We start from the raw sequence: 20,145 nt of genomic DNA, 5'->3' as shown, positions 1-20,145 counted from the left end.
GTAACTTTGTAATTGTGGGGATTTTCAAGCGATTTTATGATTTTTAATATATAAAAAAGGGAAAAAAACAGAAGACACACCCTTGGATCGAAAAAAGTCCTCTAGTAAGTCATGGAATTTATTTTTAAAATGAACATATTGGCAGCACTGACGCTTTGCTTGACTGTCCTTGACAGTTACGATCAAATGACAGCAATACCAACATCATTATTCTAAAAATATATTCCCTGGCCAGCCAGAATTATTTCTATAAGGAATTCACGTTCGGTAGATGTAACTAGATTTGGTAACTTTTTTTTTTAAGCTGTGTAACTGCGGACATAATTGTTCTAGTGTATAATGTATAACTGGAATGTCAGAAAGTAGGTATCAAAAATGTGACATGTAAGTAAGTAAATGGCAAATATCGAAAATGTGATGGTTTTGTGGTGATCTGCTGAATCTACTTTTGAATCCAGGAGAAAATTGCATCCCTCTAAAAGCCCAAAGAGCAACCCGCATGTAAAATTGTGAATCTTTTCCCTTCACTAGTTATTTTAGGAGGACAAGCTTTGATGTCATCATCATGGATCCGCAATTTTACCATGGATCGGTTTTGGTATATCCATGTCTCATCCAAGAAAATGAAAAGTAAATCTTCACCACTATCACGCAATTAGAGATACCGCTTTAGAAATTTGATTCTGGTACCTATTTAATGTGAAAACCTTCGCCTTCGGAAACCCAAATTTATACGTGTACGTATTACGGACAATTATTCTCCAAGCCGAGTATTTTCCCTTTTACAAAACAATAACGATTATATAAAACTAAAAAACCAATTGTAGAGTGGACCCAACACAGCATGTAGGTATATAAATCTGGGCAGTCGTCTTTCTGATTCTGAGTATAATATTAACGGCACCGACGCCGTTGTATCGGTATTATTTTAAAATTCGAAAAACACTCGAGAACACTAGCGAACTTTACGGAAAATATTTCTGCCACCAGTTTAACTGTTTCCGTTTTACCAAAGCATTGTCTATTTTTCCCAGTAATTTTTTCAAAACCACGAAATATTTCTTGTTTCTTTTCCTTTAAAATGCGCTTTCTCGTGACTACTTTTGTGAAAATTGTTTCCACGCTGTATTTAAGGATTTTCTTCAAACGAAGCGTGTTGAAATTAGAAAAACTTCGTTTTTTTCCAGACAATTCAGATTTGACATTTGAATTAGAAAATTAGACAGTTGATACCAATCTTTAATTTCTAGTGATCTTAAGATTGCAACTTAACCACAGAAAAATTTCTGTCAGCTACTTCTACCGAACGTGAATGCTTATTAAATATGATTCATTTTAGTAAAATTACTTGTAAAGAAGCAATTTCAAATTGATTACCGAAAATGTGTGGACAATTTTTCACTTGAATGAAGGAATTCAAGGAGAAGGTTCAAATAAAAGTCAATTGTATTTTATAAACATTGGAATTATTATTAACATGCTAATATATAAATACATGTACAAGTAAGAATATGGCAAAAATTGGCTACAATTTGTATATTATCATAGAAACAATGAGCACAACATTGTATGGTACCACACTCATACACATAATGTTGAATACTTTGGAATCAATTAGAAAAAAATGTTCTGTGCTCCCATATGACGAAGCGATTAAAAAAAAAAGAATAATTACAATTAGATCTATCGAAAAATTGAGATAACAATATCAACACATCGATTATGAAAATATTTCTATGTACACTTCAATATTTGCTTCGTTTATGAATTCCCTTAATCATCCACACATTACATTTGGCTACTCCATTCGCTAATTTGATTACTATCACATACATCGCACCACTCACACGTGTTGAGCTTCACACACATGAAAACAGGGACTCAAACAAAACTTGAGCAAACAATTGTGCTAACAATAAAACACAACTTCGATCGCATCGTCCTTCGAATCAGATTTGAACGAAAAAATTGAATACAACCTGCGGAAATTCGAAGAATAATGCAACAACAAGAAAATTTTACCTTTATGATTGTACCCACAAACCGCAACTCTAGGTTTCGTACTCTGGCAGTCACAAATATCACAATAATCAGTAATTAATTTAAAATAAAATGATGACGCTCGTTGCTCCCTGCATTTACAATCACAAAGTCGATTTGATCGTCACGTTTCTTCAGAGGAATGAGAAATCAATGAAGATGGGATAAAATGCTAAATCAGTCTGTGCGGTTTCTCCAATCTCTTGTCAGTCTGTCTACTGAGTATTTTCTCTAAATAAACCAGAAATTAGTTCTCGTATAATAACACATTTTTTTTTGATTTGACAATCCAAACAAAAATTTGTTGTGTTAGTTATATTTGAAGACAAATTTTTGTCCAGATCGTCGCTTAAAAATCCTCTTACCCAGCTCCAGGGTAGTAGTAAGGCGGCGGTCTCTCGTACTCTGTAGGCGCCCTCTGGTACTGCGGCGGCCCCCCAGCCGGGAAGTCCTCCCACTGCCTAAAAGCAAAAACACGCACATAAGGCAGACGCGGACACACAAATGACAACACAAAATGAAACCGAGGCTACTCAAAAAACCTATATTTTCGAAAACAACAATAAATAGAGAATCTAGGAAGATATAACAAAAAAAAAGATGGAAAATTAGAATGTCGTTGACGTCATGTAAGGGTCTGGAATATTCCTACAAAAGACAAACGGAAATCGGCAGTGAAAAACGGTGGCGTGTGGTGATATGTAAGGGACTTACTTTGGGGCCATGTCGGCGTATCTTGCGTCTTGATGGTTTGATCCTGCTGCGTATTCTCTAGCCACCATGTCGCCGCCTGCTGACACCACGGGTCTGTCTTCGTAGCGTTTGTGTTTTTTGTTCTTTTTCTTGGACTTGCCGCCTCTGCTGCGGAGAAATGAAGGTTAGTGATTGGTTGGGAGCAGGTTGTGGTAAGGCATGCGGTTAGTAAAAGAAAACAAAAGATGTTGAGAAATGTGCTAGTTTTGTAGATTTTACCAGCGGTCAAAAATTGTAGTTATTTTGGATTTTGACCTGTATTTAATTTATTTAAGCATAAATATTAAATGAAACAACGGCAACTTAAATATGTAAAGACACAGTTACACAGTTAAAGTTTAGTAAATCGAGCTTATCATGCAATTAATCAAAATTAGCGTTGTAACAATTCTCTTGTCAAAATCAATTCATTGATTGCTCAGGAAATAACAAAATATTGTACCAACCGTGCTCGACAAACCTATAGCTGTATAAAGGTCACTTAATGGAAAACAGATATAAAATTAAAAATTGTATTGCCTTGTTCAATTGTTTTTCCATATGCTCAAGTTGTTATTAAAAGTATTATTTGACGATGTTGAAATAGTTTTATATTCGTAATGTATAGAAAATTGTCTATGAGACAGCTCTTTTTTAATTTCGAATAGAGCCGTTTTAAAACATTTTTGGAAATTGTGCTCGTTTTTGCGAGTCATATTTGAATAGATTTTTTTTTGAAAAATTTTGCAAAATATTTTTGTTTTCCAGGTTATTTGAAAATTATTATAAAACTTGGCTTCATATGCTTAATGAGATGTAAATAGAATTTTCTTTCAACAACAGGAAAGTTAAACATGTTTTCAGTTTCTTGTTGGGAAAGGAAGACTTCGTATATTAAGACAAAAATGGAGAAAATATATGCCCCGCCCACCCACCCCTTCTCAGTTGTGATGAATGTTTTATTCATCGTGAGCTGAAGGGCGGAGTTTAGTTGCAAAATTCTCATTTTTTACTAGAAATTATCATATGAAACTCATCACAATTGAGATTGGGGTGGGTGGGTGTTAGATAATCTTTGTTTTTTTTTCTTCATATATGTAGTTTTCTTTCAACAATTTTTTGGTGGAAAGAACAAGAGATATTATAATAAAAGACATAAAGTCAAACTATTATTCAATAATTTTGGACTGTACTCCTAATGTAAGTCACCTAGAATAACTTGTACTTTCTCGTTTTTCTCGAAAAACTGATGAAATGAAAAATCTAAAAATTGAAAATTAAAAATTGAAAACTCGTGAAATTTCAAATCGAAAAACTGCAAAATCTAAAAATTTAAACGTCCAAAAGTTGGAAAATCGGAAAACTGGAAAATTTTAAAATGAAAACTTTAAGAGATATCGTAAAATTAAAGAAAAAACAAAACGAAAAATTGGAAGATTCCAAATTGAAAAACTGATGAAACGAAAAATTGAAGAAAAGTGAAATTGAAAAAACAATTATAAAATCGGAACATTGAAAAATTGTAATAAAAAAAAAATAAGAAATTGAAACGAAAAATTGCAAAATCTAGAAATTGAATGGAAAAGTTGAAAAATTGAAAAATTGAAGAAAAAAATTCAAGTCAAATAAGCTGCGGGAGCGTTATTGACACCACTGGTTTTTAGTTTATAGAGGTTATCAGAAAACAAAAATCGCAAAAAAATTATAATTTTTCAGAGAAGATTTTTTTTATTTCGAATAGAGTCTGTTTTAAGACATTTTTTTGAAAATTTTTGGAAATTATTCTCGTTTTTGCAAGTCATATTTGAATGGCATTGAGAAAAACTCCTTCAGGATGAAAATGTATGAAGAAACGTCTGTAAAATTACTTCTTTTTTTTTAATCGAATAGTGCCCACTCTACTTTTTTTACCCTTTTTGGAAAATATTTTCCTGTTTTCTGGGTTTTAGGAAAATTATAGTAAAAATTGAATTCATATTCTTTATGTTTGGAAAATTCGTTATTAGTTAGGTTTTCCCATTTTAATATGATCCGTTTTAACTTTTTTTTTTCAAAATTAAAAAAAAATGTTTTCCCGGTTATTTTTTTATTTAAATAGAGCTCGTTTTACACCTTTTTTTTAACTTTTTGTAAACTATTTTCACGTTTTTCCGTTCAAATTCGAAATATACGGACAAGCGTCTATAAAATGGCCTTTTTAAATTCCAAAAAAATTAAAACTCCATTTGATATTTTTTTTGGGATACTTTGGAAATTAGACCTCAGAATTATTTGAAGATGTAAAGCTAAACTGACTTTAGATTCGTAATCTATACAGAATTATTGATGAGAAGCCCTTTTTTTAAATTCGAGTCCGTTTTAACTCAATTTTGGAAAGTTTTTGGAAATTATTTCCGGTTTTTGCAAGTCATATTTAATTTTTTTTTTTGAGATTTTTCGAAAACATTTTCCTGTTTTCTCGGGTTATTTGAAAATTATAGTAAAAACTGGATTCATATTCTTAATGTTCGGAGAATTTGTCAAGTTAGTTTTTCCCACTTTAATAGACTCCGTTTTATTTTTTATTTTTTGGAAATTAAAAAAAGATATTGTTTTCCAGGTTATTTGAATAGCTACAGCAAAAACTACTTAAAATTCGGAATTTAGGGTTGATCTAAGATAAACTGTTTTTTTATTTGAATAGAGCTCGTTTGAAACCTCTTTTTAAACTTTTTGTAAATTATTTTCACGTTTTTCTGAATTGTTTGAAAATCTATAGCAGATTATTATGAAAATAATAATCTGATAAAAATAAGATGGCGCTTCTTAAATCCAAAAAATTAAAACTCCATTTTTTTTTTTTGAGAAATTTTGGAAATTAGACTCCCGTTTTTCAGACTTATTTGAAGATGTAAAGCTAAACTGACTTTAGATTCGTAATTTATACAGAATTGTTCATGAGATGCCCCATTTTTAAATTCGAATAGAGTCCGTTTTAACACAATTTTGAAAAATTTTTGGAAATTATTTCCGGTTTTTTGCAAGTCACATTTGAATAGCTTTAAGAAAAACTACTTCAGAATCTAAGTGTACGAAGAAATTCCTGTAAAATTACTTGTTTCTTTTTTTAATCGAACACTCTAAATTTTTTGAGAATTTTTGGAAAATATTTTCTTGTTTTCTCGGGTTATTTGAAAATTAGAGTCAACTTTGGGTTGATATTCTAAATTCTCGAAGAATCGTTATAAGTTAGGTTTTCCCACTTTAATAGACTCCGTTTTAACTTTTTTGTTTTTTTTTTTTTGAAATTAAAAAAAAATGTTTTCCGGGTTATCTGCATAGCTGCAGCAAAAACTACTAAAGATTCGTAATCTAGGAATAATTCTTGATGAGCTATTTTTATTTGCACAGAACTGGTTTGAAACCTTTTTATAAAATATTTTCAATTTTTTCCGAATTATTTGAAAATTTGTAGTAAACTTGTCTTCAGATTCGTAACATACGAAGAAGCGTCTATAAAAAGGCGCTTTTTAAATTCCAAAAAAATTAAAACTCCATTTTATTTTTTTTGTGAGAAATTTTGAAAAATAGACCCCTGTTTTGAAGAATTATTTGAAGATAATTTTTAAATTCAAATACACTCCGTTTTAACACAATTTTGGGAAGTTTTTGGAAATTAATTCCGGTTTTTGCAAGTCATATTTGAATAGCTTAAAGAAAAAATACTTTTTTTAAATGGAATAGTGTCAACTGTATTTTTTTTTTATTTTTGGAAAATATTTTTTCCTGTTTTCTCGGGTTACTGGAGGAATTATAATAAAAATTGACTCATAAATCATAATGTTCGGAGAATTCTTTAGAAGTTAAGTTTTCCCCATTTAAATAGACCCCGTTTTAACATTCTTCTCTATAATATGACGTTTTCTAATTTGAATATTGTCCGTTTTAACACATTTTTGAAAGTTTTTGGAAATTATTTTTGATTTTTGTGAGTCATACTTGAACAGCTTTAATTGAAACTACTTCAGGATCGAAATGTACGAAGATATGTATACAAAATTATTCTTTTTTATTATCGAATAGAGCCAATTTGAAATTTTTTTGAAAATTTTTGGAAAATACCCGTACTGTCCAAAAGATTCTCTATAAGCTGTTTTTTTTTCTACATGAAAAATACTTATTCTCGAACTTTTCGGTGTTATTTGAAAAATTATAGTAAAAACTGGCTTCATATCCAAAATTATTTATAGGTTACGATTTTTCCATACAAACAGACTTGGTTCTAACTTTTTCTTTTGGAAAATTTTTGAAAAAATATATATTTTTTTAAAATCAAGTAAGATTCGTAGTCTACGGAGAGAGCTTATTTCCACATTTCTGTAGCAAAAAAGGCCGTTTTAACTTTTTTTTTTTAAATTCTGAAATTAATCTCTGATGCTTGAATAACTAATAAAAACTACTTCAATATTGAAATGTATGTTTATTAAAGACTCTTTTAAGAATTACACTTTTTTTTTAATTTTTGAAAAATATTTTCAGGATGAGTTTTTTTTGACATCAAAAATATTCTGATGTTTTTCCGGGTTATTTGAAGAATTATATTAAACATTGGTTTCATATTCATAATATTCGGAGAATTATTTATAAGTAAAGGTTTTCCCACACAAATAGACTTCATTTTATAATTTTTTTTTTGGAAAATGTTTGAAAAAATATTGTTTTCCGGGTCATTTAAATAAATACAGCAAAAATTACGTAAAATTCGTAGTCTATGGAGAGAGCTCGGTTGAAACATTTTTTGAAACTTTTTGCAAATTATTTTCACGTCTCTTCAGGTTATGTAGTAAAAAATACCGTTTTAATTTTTTTTTGAAAAATTTTGGAAATTAACCTCCTATTTCTCAGAATTATTTGAAGATGTACAGCTAAAATGGCTTCAGATTCGTAATCTATACATAATTATCTATAACATGCCTTTTTTTAATTTCGAATACAGCCTGTGTTAACAAATTTTTGAAAATTTCTCGTTCTTACGAATCATATTTGAATAACACTAAGAAAAGCTACTTCAGTATTGTAATGTATGTCTATAAAAGACTCTTTTTTAACAAACGAATCTAGCCCATTTTGATTTTTTTTTAATTTTTGAAAAATATTTTCATAAGCTTATTTTTTTGACATGAAAAATATTCTGGTGTTTTTCCGGGTTATTTGAAGAATTACAGTAAAAATTCATAATGTTCGGAGAATTATTTATAGGTTAGGTTTCTTCCACATAAATAGACTTCAGTTTAACTTTTTTTTTTGATAACTTTTGAAAAAAAAAATTTCCGGGTCATTTAAATAACTACAGAGAGCTCGGTTGAAACATATTTTGAAACTTTGCAAATTGTTTTCACGTTCCTTCCAGTTATGTGAAGATCTGTAGTAAAAAAGACCGTTTCAACTTTTTTTTTTGAAAAATTTTGGAAATTAAATTCCTGTTTTTCCGAATTACTTGAAGATCTACAACTCAAATGGCTCCCGATTCGTAATCTATACAGAATTATCTACCAAATGGATCTTTTTCAATTTCGAACAGTCTGTTTTCAGAAATTTTTGAAATTTTTCTCGTTTTGCGAATCATATTTGAAGAACTTTAATAAAAACTACTTCAACATTGAAATGTATGTTTATAAAAGACTATTTTTTAAGAATGGAATATAGCCCTTTTTTACACTTTTTTTTTAATTTTTGAAAAATATTTTCAGGAGAAGTTTTTTTTGACATCAAAAATATTCTGATGTTTTTCCGGGCCATTTAAATAAATACAGCAAAAATTACGTAAAATTCGTAATCTGTGGAGAGAGCTCGGTTGAAACATTTTTTGAAACTTTTTGCAAATTATTTTCACGTTTCTTCCAATTATGTGAAGATCTGAAGTATAAAATGCCGTTTTAACTTTTTTTTGAAAAAATTTGGAAATTAGCCTCCTGTTTTCCGAATTATTTGAAGATGTACAGCTAAAATGGCTTCAGATTCGTAATCTGTACATAATTATCTATAACATGCCTTTTTTTTAATTTCGAATACAGCCTGTGTTAACAAATTTTTGAAAATTTCTCGTTCTTACGAATCATATTTGAATAACACTAAGAAAAGCTATTTCAGTATTGTAATGTATGTCTATAAAAAACTCTTTTTTAATAAACGAATCTAGCCCATTTTCATTTTTTTTTGAACATTTTTGAAAAATATTTTCATAAGCTTATTTTTTTGACATGAAAAATATTCTAATGTTTTTCCGGGTTATTTGAAGAATTATAGTAAAAATTCATAATGTTCGGAGAATTATTTATAGGTTAGGTTTCTTCCACATAAATAGACTTCATTTTAACTTTTTTTTTGACAACTTTCGAAAAAAAATATTTTCCGGGTCATTTAAATAACTACAGAGAGCTCGGTTGAAACATATTTTGAAACTTTTGCAAATTATTTTCACGTTCCTTTCATTTATGTGAAGATCTGTAGTAAAAAAGACCGTTTCAACTTTTTTTTTTTGAAAAATTTTGGAAATTCAATTCCTGTTTTTCCGAATTACTTGAAGATCTACAACTCAAATGGCTTCCGATTCGTACTCTATACAGAATTATCTACCAGATGGATCTTTTTCAATTTCGAATAGTCTGTTTTCAGAAATTTTTGAAATTTTTCTCGTCCTTACGAATCATATTTGAAATATGATACATACTCTAAAAAAACCTTCTTCAGGATTGAAATGTATGTCTATGGAAGATTCTTTTTTTACAATTTTTTTTTTGAAAATTTTTGGAAAATATTTTCATGGAAAATTTTTGAAAAAATATTTTGTTTTCCGGGTTGCTTAAATAGCGACAGCAAAATTACTTCCGATTCATAATGTAAAACATTCTCTGTAAGCTATTTCTTTGTATTTCAAAAGCTCATTCGAAACATTTCAAAAACAGAAAGGATATTTTAAATTTTTCTGAAAATTTTTGAAAAATATTTTCCTGTTTTTCCAGGAATGAAGTTATAGCAAAGATGCTTTTACATTCATACTCTCCAAAAAATTTCTCTATATGTATTCTGATTTTTTTTCCAATTAAATAGAGTCCACTCTGACATTTTTTTTGGAAAATTTTTGAAAAAATATTGCGCTTTATTTAAATAGCTACAGCAAAAATTACTTTGGATTACTTACCTCAGAACAATTCTCGATAGGCAATTTTTTTTATTTGAACAAAATTGGTCTGAAAACATTTTTTTTTTTAACTATTTGCGAATTATTTTCCCATTTTTCCCAGTTATTTGAAGATCCATAGCAAATTTTAAAAAATTTGGGAATTATTCTCTCATTTCTCAGAGTTATTTAAACAGTTTCAAATAAAAATTGCTTCATATTTACAATTTAGATTCTTTTATTAAAAAATTAAGCCTCTTTTTTTTGAAAAATCAAAGAATTGTTTTTATGCATACTTTTTTCGCCAAAAATTTAAAATTTCTCCTAAAAACAGGCACCCCCCCCCCTAGCACATTTCCGTCCCAATGAAAAACCAAACACGATGCAATGACTTATCTGTTAGTATGATGATAGCGATGTATGACTGTTAGATGAGCTTAAAGCATGCAAACGACTTAAGTAACCAAAAAAGCACCTTCCCCCACCGCGTCGCACTTACCTATTCAACGGTATGTTATCCCGATCGACATACGCATCATACAAATACTCGCTGCAAAGACAACAAAAAAGCTAAAATTACCAACAACACAAAGGCGCTCATCGTGCGTTACCAAAATTCTAAACCTAAATCAACTCACGTTTCCACTAAGTCTCTCGCGTAGGCGCTGTGCTTCTGATACAGAGTGGCCAACTTGACGGAAATAATAATGGTGGGGATGAAGAGCAGGACGGACCAGAAAAGACCGAACCAGTAGCCGTTCTGTCAAATAACGAAAAAAAAAAAAAAGATAGTCGAACTTGTTTTAGTATTAACGTGTTTAATACCCAAGGTAGCAGGATTTTGTCGCAAGTGGAAGTCAGGGTGGCGTTTATGACCAGACTCAGAGGTCCGCACTGACCCACTTCGTACTCCGTTGTGTCCACCACGCGGTCGATGTAAGTCTGGACTTGATTGACGATGCCTTGAGTGAAGCGAATGATGGTCTAAAATATTGTAACAACGTCATGTAAAAGGCCACTTTTAACACTTACGGCGTTGAGGAATTTGTAGCCGTCGTTTTGGATTTTTTCCTCAGCTTGTTTTAACTCTTTCACTAGGGAGTCCATGGCAACTTCGAAAGAGCTGTGGCCAAACTTGAGTTGATCGTCCAGTTTTTCGGCGAGATGCTAAAATAAGTTACTTAAGAAACGTCGGTTAGGGGTACTTAAGTCTTACTATGACTTTAGTGGCGTTTAATATCATGGGCTCTACGATCTTTTCCTGGTACATGTCGATGTTCAATTTGTTCACTTGAAGACCATCTATTAGTTCCTGGCTATCGGGATTATTGACTTTTTCGATTTCGTTTATTAGCGTTCCCAATTCGTTTGATAGATCGGTTAAGTTGACTGTTGTGAAATTTGTACTCAACTAAAGTAATAATAATAATATTGTATGTTACAAGGAGCGTCTAAACCGACTTACCAGATCCTTAAACTCATCGAAATTAATGTCTCCCAACCCAGAATTGGCGAAACTCTCAAGCAGCTGCATATCATTCTCCCCCAGGATCGTGAAATTCCCCAAACTTTCAAGCGACGTTAAATTCAAGTTCACCAAAGTCTGATTAATATTAAACTTGTTCAAGTAATTTTTGATTTCGTCGAGATCAAACTTGCTCTTTAGGTTAAAAACAACGTAAATACTCTTGTTCTGATAGCAGTTCTCCAGCGCTTTACTTATCGGAAAATCGATGTGAAACTGCGACAAATCGACCTGATCGATCAGCTTGAACAACTGCGAATTGGTGGGGTCGCGGAGCGGGTCGCACACCCCCCTCTGCGCCACCACCCCCAGCAAGAAGCAAACCGCCACCACAACGGCCACGATGAACCCGGTCAAGAACATAAAATACACCCCGCTGAAACGCAAAATTATCACGTCGAATATCGCTCGAGTTTGCTCACTCACCAAATCAAAAACGAGCTACCGGCGCCCTTGTTGCAGCAGTCGTCGCCGTAGCCCTCTGGACGCTTCCCACAGATGCCGCATATCAGACCTAGGGCTATGCACACGGTGATCAGCAGCAGGAGGCAGCTTATGGCCAGCGCTACGTAGTATCTGTAGGGGCTGTACTGGACTATGTACTTCTCGGCTGTGTTCAGGTTGGGTCTGGTGTTGACGTCGATTTGGTTTTTCAGATCGACGACGACGTTCGTGATGTTGCTCGCTCGCTTCTGGATCTCGGCGCCCGCCTCGTTGATTTTGGTCCTCGCCGTTGCGAGGGTGTCGTTGACGGCTTCGCCGATTTCCAGTCTGATGCTTTCTAGTTTTTCCTTGCCTTTGTTTACGGCGTCGGAGAGGCGGTTGTCGCTGACGAAGTCCTCGACTTTGGCGATTTTGTCTGTGATGTCTGGCAGCTAAACAAAAAGAAGACAAACGTTTTTTTTCTGTTCGGTATTTATAATCGACAAACTTAGTGAAGAAGGAAGCACTTACCTTGGGGAAGTACCTGTCAATGTACTGCATGAAAAAGAATTACTTTATGTAATCCATTAGGAAGAAAGTGAAGTTTACATATACGTAATCGGTAGGTGCAGTAGTTGTTGCTTTAAAGAAAACGTATAAAAACTCAACCAAACCAATATCGTTACGTAATTGTATTTTTATTTTTTAAATTATTATTCAAAGCATTGTTTACGAATTTTGTTAATTAAAACATGAGGTGATTTACTCATTCTGCCCGTAAGCCAGATATTGGCTACGTGAAACACATGGCAAATATTGCACACGCATTTTTGTAAAGCAATTGTGATAAAAAATCGAGGCGAACTCATAAACCACAAAAGTATTTACTACGCAATGTTGAGGTGACGTCATCATATTGGTGGTGGGGATGATTCGACAAATTTTGGTGCTTTTGCAAACCAGGTTTCATCAATACTTTTTACTGCCCGAGCGTAGGCTGAGAAAGAATTTCGTGCAACCATTTTACTTTTTCGGTAAAAACATCTCTTTCTGATATTTTTCATTGTTTACATTTATATCTTTCCCATGTTGTTTCTTTTAAATGAAGTTAGAGTGGAAATACTGGGGGTCCATCAGGTGAAGGGCTAATTTTATGTTTTCTCGATGTTTCATGACCCCTAGAGTATGAAAAAATAGGTATCCCCTTTGCGTCTGTCTATCTGGTATTTGAGTCGACTTTTATTAAACAGATCTTCGAAACTACCGGGCCGATTGTTGCCAGGTTTTATATGTATGTTTTCAGAAATATCGTGTAGATGGTAAAACGCTAACTAAACTTTGTCTAGTCTAGTATTTGATTTTTTAACTTTCTTTTGTTTTTTTAATCGGCATTTTTTAATTTTTACCACCTTTTTATTTACCCTTTTTTCGTTTTTCTTTGCCCCCATTTTGTCATTTTGTCTACATTTGTGCCTCATTGGAATATCCACATTTTTCGTTGCCCCTTTTCACCTTTCAAGTTTTTTTTGCGCATTTTTTGTTAAATTCCTTTTTGATTACGTTTTTTTTTTGGTCACTTCCGAATTCCTTTTTTATCCACATTTTTATCACCTTGTTTATCGCCTTTTTTTGTTGTGCTTTTGATCTCTTTTTATTTTTCTTCATCTTATTGGTTTTTAAATCGCTTCTTTGCTGTTTTTGACCTTTTTTTTTTATTTTTACTTTTTAATTTTGTCGCCTTTCTTTTGTTTTTCTATATCCCTTCCTTTTTTGTTTTTTTTTTCGTCTTACTTTTATATTGTTACCTCCCGGGTGTACGTGAGCTAGGGAAGTATTGTAATAAGGTCCATCCGACGGATGGCTACTTTCCTGATTTCCCAACATTTCATGACCTCCGTGAAAAAATATGTCTCCCGTTTCCGTCTGTCTGCCGTCTCTTTGTCGATTTTTATTAGACAGATCTCCGATTCTAACGGGTTTGCTTTTTCAACTTTAGAATTCTCAATTTTTATAAATTTTATTGTTTTGGAATTTTTCAGTTTATTTATTATTCAGTTTTTGGATTTTATAATTTCTCAATTTTTCTCCTCTTCAATTTTAGGATTTTTATAAACTCAATTTTTCGATTTGACTTTCGACTGTTTCGATTTTTCAATTTTTTAATTTGTCAGTTTTTGGGTATTTCAGTTTTGGGATTTTTCAGTTTTTCTTTCATTTTTCAATTTTACGAAATTTCAGTTTTGGGATTTTTCAGTTTATTTATTATTCAGTTTTCGGATGTTTCAATTTTACGTTTTTCCAATTTTTCAAATTTGACTTTTATAAACTCTTAGTTTATCGATTTTTCATTTCTTCAATTCTTCAATTTTTTAGGATTTTGATTTTTCAATTTTATAAGGTTTCGATTTTTCGATTTCACTTTTTTGACTTCTTGATTTATCAGTTTTTCAATTTTTCCATTCTTCAGTTTTTTTCATTTTTCAATTTTTCGAAATTTTAGTTTTGGGATTTTTCGGATTTATTATTCAATTTTTCAATTTTACAATTTTTTAATTTCTCAATTTTCAATTTTCCAATGTTTCAGTTTTACGTTTTTTCAATTTTTCTCCTCTTCAATTTTACGATTTTTAAATATTTCGATTTATCTATTTTTCAATTTTTGACTTTTCTAAATTCTCAATTTTTCGATTTTTCAATTAATCGATGTTTTGATTTTCCCATTTCTTAACTTTCAACAGTTTCGATTTTCCAGTTCTTCAATTCTTCAATTTTTCGATTTTTTAGGTTTTTGATTTTTCAATTTTTCGATTTGACTTCTGGAATTTTCGATGTGTCGATTTTTTTGACTTTTTAGATTTTTAGATGTCTCAATTTTTCAAATTTTTCAAATGTTTCGATTTCTTAATCTTTTGATTTTTTGACTTCCCAGTTTTAGATTTTTTAATTTTTCATTTTTAAAATTTTTCGAGTTGTCAATGTTGTGATTTCCCGATTTATCGAGATTTGGATTTTGATTGTTCAGTTTCTCGATTTTTCAATTCTTAAATTTATAACTTTTGAATTTTTTATTTTGTCCTATTCCGGTTTCTGAGTTTTTACGCTTTTAGATTTTTCGATTTTCCAATTTTTTAACTCTTAAGTTTTCGTTTTTTCGATTTTGGCCTATTTTGGTTTCTCAATATTTCAATTTTTCGAATTTTTCAATTTTTTTGATTTCTGGATTTATCGAGATTTGGATGGTTCGATGTTTTGATTGTTCAATTTCTCGATTTATCAATTTTTCAATTTTTAACTTTTCGATTTTGGCCTACTTCGGTTTTTCAATTTTTCGACTTGACTTTTCGACTACTCAATTTTTCGACTTTTTACTTTTCGATTTTCCAGTTTTTCGATGTTGCGATTTTTCAATTTTTCGATTTTTCATTTTTCGGTTTTTAAATTTTAGATTTTCAAATTTTTTTAAGCCAAAAATCGAAAAATCGAAAAAAGCGAGTAATCAAAAAATCGAAACACGCAAAAATTGTAAAACTGAAACGTCGAGAAATCGAGAAACTGAAAAGTCGAAATGTCGAAAAATATCGAAAAACAGAAATAGCCTAAAATCGAAAAATCCAAAAGTTAAAGATTGAATTATTTAAAACTAAAGAAAAAATAAAAAAATTAAAATTTCAAAAATATCCATAAATACAGAAAGCGAAAAAACTGAAAAATCGAAAAACTGAAAAATCGAAAAATAGAAAAACCGAAAAATCAAAAACTGAGAAGTCGAAAAATCGAACTCGAAACATCAAAAAACTGAAAAATCTAACATTTAAAAAAAATTGAAGAACTGAAAAATCGAAAAATCTAAAAATCTAAAATTTAAAAATGTGAAAAATTAAAGCTTTGAAAATTGAAAAATCGAAAAAGCAGAAAACCCAGAAATCGAAAAGCCGAACTATCGATACATTGGAAAATCGAGAAACTGAAGAACCGAGAAACTGAAGAACCTAAAAACTGGAAAAGCCCAAAACTAAAACATCAAACAATTGGAAAATCAAAAAACTCAAAATTTAAAAAATTGAAAATTTGAAAACTTTTAAAATTGAGGAGTCAATAAACTAAAAAATGGTTAAAGTGAAAAATGCCGCAACCGAAACGATGAAAAACTGAAAAATGAAAAAGCGGGAAATCAAAAAATCGAAACATCCAAAAATAGAAAAACTGGAACATCGAGTAATACATAAATTGAAAAGTCGATTTTTCGTTTTTCGGTTTTTAAATTTTAGATTAGAAACACGCAAAAATTGAAAAACTGAAAAACTGAAAAATCAAAAACTCAGAAGTCGAAAAATCGAAATCGAAACATCAACAAATCTAACTTTTAAAAACTAGAAAAATTAGCTAGAAATATTGAAGAACTGAAAAATCGAAAAATCTAAAATTTAAAAATGTGAAAAATTAAAGTATAGAAAAATTAAAGCTTTGAAAATTGAAAAATCGAGAAATTGAAATATTACAAAAATCTAAAAAGCTGAAAATCCAGAAATCGAAAAAGTGAAAAATTGAGAAATCGAAAAATCGAAAAGTCCAACTATCGAAAAATTGGAAAATCGAAAAACTGAAGAACCTAAAAACTGAAAAATCCCAAAACTAAAACATCAAAAACCCGAAAAATTCAAAATTTAAAAAGTCGAAAATTTGAAAAATTGGAAAATTGAGGAGTCAAAAAACTAAAAAAATCGATAAAGTGAAAATTCCAAAACTGTAATGATGAAAAATTGAAAAGTGAAAAAGCGAGAAATCAAAACATCGAAACATCCAAAAATTGAAAAACATCGAGTAATAGAGAAATTGAAAAGTCAATTTTTCGTTTTTCGGTTTTTAAATTTTAGATTTTCAAATTTTTCATTTTTTCGATTTTTTGATGTTTCGATTTTTCGCTTTTCAGTTCTTCGATATTTCTATTTTTCAATTTTTCGATTTAGATTTCTCGATTTTTCAGGTTTGGGATTTTTCAAATTTTCGATTATTTTAATTTTTCATTTTTTTCTCAGTGTTAGTATCATACAATGTATTGAAAATAAACACAAAAATTGATCGCTAAAACATTTGAAAATCTATCCAAAGTAGAAGACAATGATCCCAAAACATAAAAATAACTACATTTTCCCGGAAAAATCCATGCATTATTACGATTTCAACAATATTGCTAATTTAAGGCGTTTTGCTAGTATAAAACACAATTAAAGAATCAATTCTTAGTTAAAGAAAAAAATTGTATGTCAAAATCGAGTGAAATATGTGACATGAGATATATTTACACTTCTTTTTTTTTTCGTCTTGCTTTCACTTTTTTAATCCCTCATAACTCAATAATTTTGCATGGTAAACGTTATTAAAATTTTATAAAATAACATACTCATATACTTGTGGTTTACGAATCCGCTTTGACTTTTTATCTTATGCACCCAGATTTTCGTAAAAAAAATTTTATAATAATCGTTTACACTTATATTGATACGCTGTATAGCTCAGTTTGTTAGAACTATATACTGATATCCCGAAGGTGACGACTTCGATCCCTCTTGGGCCACTTAATTTTTTCTTACATTGTGACTGGTATTATCTATATTTTTTCTAATGGATTTGTTTTCTTTTTTTATGTTTTCGCTCTTACATTATTTAAATTCCTGAGTACAATTTTTCTCATTCTTCCACAACATTATTCCCTTTCTTAATATAAAAGCAATGACTTTGAAAATGTTTTCGTTAAAATATGAATGTTCGAAGCGTTGAAAGCGGTGTTATCAACACGATAAGCGAAAATCGACTTGACACTCTTGTCATTGTCATTTTAGCGCCATATTGTTTTCAGCGGAGATAATAAGCCGAAAGCGTCGCATTTAGCAGTCGTTACCTCAAAAGACTTTTCTCCCATTAAAAAAGAAGCCGCCGCCCCCAAAAAATTGCCACTGCGGGCCGCAGCCCACTTGCCCCATCGGTAAATCTGATGAGAAAAAGACGTCAGCAATGACTTAAGTATGAATTGACGAAAAGTAAGAACAGCGAAATTGTTTTCGATAAATAAAAATCCAACCGATTCGATCTGCTTTGATGCTGTACTAGTTTAAACTGGTTCTTTTAATTTAACGAATACTTTAATACAAGTAAATGGGGAAAAAGCAAAAACTTGGATGACATTATTCAGACATCAACGTCCTTAGATCGTTAGCCAATGCTCTGTTGCAACACGCTGCAAAAACACTTTACAAAAACCTCAGTCCATCAATATCGATTTTATTTTCCCCATTGTGTGCTTAATGTTGCAATTACTGCTTCTGAATCATATCAACTACAATTTTTATTCTTTGTTATAAAAACTTAACTATGTGGCAACACCGCACCGAGCGGACGCTACTGCAAATACCGATCCACATCCACCACAACATAATCCAACACGATTCCCTGCATCCCTACTTACATTATTAAAATGGATGTTGGTCTGCAGCAAACTGACATTCCCGCTGATTTCCTGACACTTGGGAACATTCTCGCAGGCGCGTCCTTTCAGCAACTCCAGCATGTCCTTCTTCACTTTCCTGACGGCTAAAACAACACAATTTTTTCCTTCGACTAGCACAACAAATAAAACCTACCGTCGTTCAGCTGGGAGGCGTAAACCCGTAACGAGTTCGTTGAATATTTCAAAGTAACGAACCCTATGCTGATATCGGGGAGAGCCTCCACGATATTGGCAACTTCTGTCATTGAGATAGCGTTGGCGTAGTCGGCGAGCTCTCCGTAAACTATATTACTGCTGTCTGCAATGTTGGTGGTGAGAAATTGAACAATGTAGGGGTGAATTGGCGTTCCGCAGGGTTGGGCTAGGTGTCGTTTATATATTTAGAGTTGTGTGAAGTGTTCGCAATATTGATTTTATTTATTGTTTGTGTTTAAACCTTCAAGGATTTTTAGAGACGCTACTTGCATTATTAAGTGTTTAAAAAAATCGGGTGTGCGGCAAGGATTGGGTTCCCTTTTATTTCACATTTTCGTGAGTGATTTCACTGGAATTTCGTAAAACAAGGCATTACGAGAAAATTATGTTTAACGGATACACTCATTAATGATTTAGTTGGCACGTGTCACTTCTATTAGACGTCAAGTTCCACTCCAACGAGAACATGATAAACGTCACAGCAATAGTTTATCTGTCAATTAGCTGTGTATTGTGTATATCAGATACGTAGATTAGTATATGTACTATGATAATACGTTCTTAAACAGTTGCTTTTTCGAGTTATTGAGAACCACATTTCCGATTTTGTTGCTAATAAAATCCACTTAATTAATTAAATTAATCTATTTGACTTCACTAAAAAATTCTTCTCTAGATAACTTTAGTCCAATTTTTTTTAAGGAATGTGAAAAAATATTGAAATCCCCTGGTGTTGTATTTTTTAAACAATGTGGAAATTTTGGCGGGAAAATTTATACTCGTGCGCAGACTCGACTTCTGGCTCACTTGACTGCGCTCACGTTGTCCGGAGTGGGCCAAAATTTAAATTTTCCCGCCAAAAATTGAAACAGCCCAAATTCAAATTTTCCTGCCAAAATATGAGTCAGAAGTCACTATGTAACTATTCTCTAAACACCTAGTATTGTATTTTTAAAAAAATTTGAAAAAATTATCGAAATTCTGTTTTATTCTTGAAAGAGGTTGAAAAAATTTCAAAAGTCCTTGTTTTGTATTTGTAAGAATTTAAGAATATGAAAAAATCTTGGGGGCCCGTGGTGTTTTTTTTAATGTAGTGTTCTACTTTTGAAAAATCTGGAAGATCCCTGGTTTTTCATTGATTGGAAACATTTAAACGGGTCTTTGGGATTGATTTTGGGAAATGAGATACCCTCTAAGAAAAGAGAGGGTGGGTGGGCGGGTAGTTGTTAAAATAAGACCGATTTTGACAGATGACATACCCTCTAAGAAAAGAGAGGATGGGTGGGCGGGGTTAGGACCTTGTAAGATAGAACTGATTTTGGCAAATGAGATACCCTTTAAAAAAGTGAGGGCGGGTGGGCGGGGCTAGTGCCTGCTACGATAAACCTGATTTTGGTATAGTAGGCATTCTACATCACATTTTGTCGGGAAAGTCCAAGTTAGCCGACCTTAGCCGACGAGAGAAATTCAAACGTGAGCCAGAACTCCCATTATAGGTGTAACTATTATCCAGGCTCCTGTACTTTATAAAAAAAAAAAATTAAAAATCCTCGAGGTCGTTATTTA

At 31.5% G+C, this 20,145-nt stretch overlaps 1 protein-coding gene across 5 annotated transcripts in view; it reads right to left on the bottom strand.

Moving 5' to 3' along the window:
* Nucleotides 1-1,444: 1,444 nt before the first annotated feature.
* The window catches only part of LOC135133315 (prominin-like protein), a 95,832-nt gene continuing 77,131 nt past the window's right edge, over nucleotides 1,445-20,145 (bottom strand). The window contains exons 5-16 of one of the 5 annotated variants that reach the window (XM_064061677.1): nucleotides 18,518-18,682; nucleotides 18,343-18,467; nucleotides 11,883-12,331; nucleotides 11,397-11,832; nucleotides 11,148-11,342; nucleotides 10,964-11,098; nucleotides 10,757-10,915; nucleotides 10,570-10,691; nucleotides 10,431-10,481; nucleotides 2,755-2,898; nucleotides 2,406-2,501; nucleotides 1,445-2,271 (exon numbers count right to left, since the gene is read on the bottom strand). In XM_064061677.1, coding sequence (XP_063917747.1) covers nucleotides 2,256-2,271; nucleotides 2,406-2,501; nucleotides 2,755-2,898; nucleotides 10,431-10,481; nucleotides 10,570-10,691; nucleotides 10,757-10,915; nucleotides 10,964-11,098; nucleotides 11,148-11,342; nucleotides 11,397-11,832; nucleotides 11,883-12,331; nucleotides 18,343-18,467; nucleotides 18,518-18,682 — 2,093 coding nt within the window. In that variant the 3' untranslated portion in view covers nucleotides 1,445-2,255. Of the gene's footprint in view, nucleotides 2,272-2,405; nucleotides 2,502-2,570; nucleotides 2,689-2,754; nucleotides 2,902-10,430; nucleotides 10,482-10,569; nucleotides 10,692-10,756; nucleotides 10,916-10,963; nucleotides 11,099-11,147; nucleotides 11,343-11,396; nucleotides 11,833-11,882; nucleotides 12,332-18,342; nucleotides 18,468-18,517; nucleotides 18,683-20,145 lie in introns of those variants that run through there. The other 4 variants (XM_064061676.1, XM_064061679.1, XM_064061678.1 and 1 more) reach the window with 4 other exon arrangements.

The sequence above is a fragment of the Zophobas morio genome, unplaced genomic scaffold (assembly GCF_036711695.1).
Source record: "Zophobas morio isolate AGI-343-1 ecotype UQ-CSIRO unplaced genomic scaffold, CSIRO_AGI_Zmor_V1 ptg000021l, whole genome shotgun sequence".
NCBI classification, from domain to species: Eukaryota; Metazoa; Arthropoda; class Insecta; order Coleoptera; family Tenebrionidae; genus Zophobas; species Zophobas morio.
This window is presented reverse-complemented; position numbering and strand designations above follow the sequence as displayed.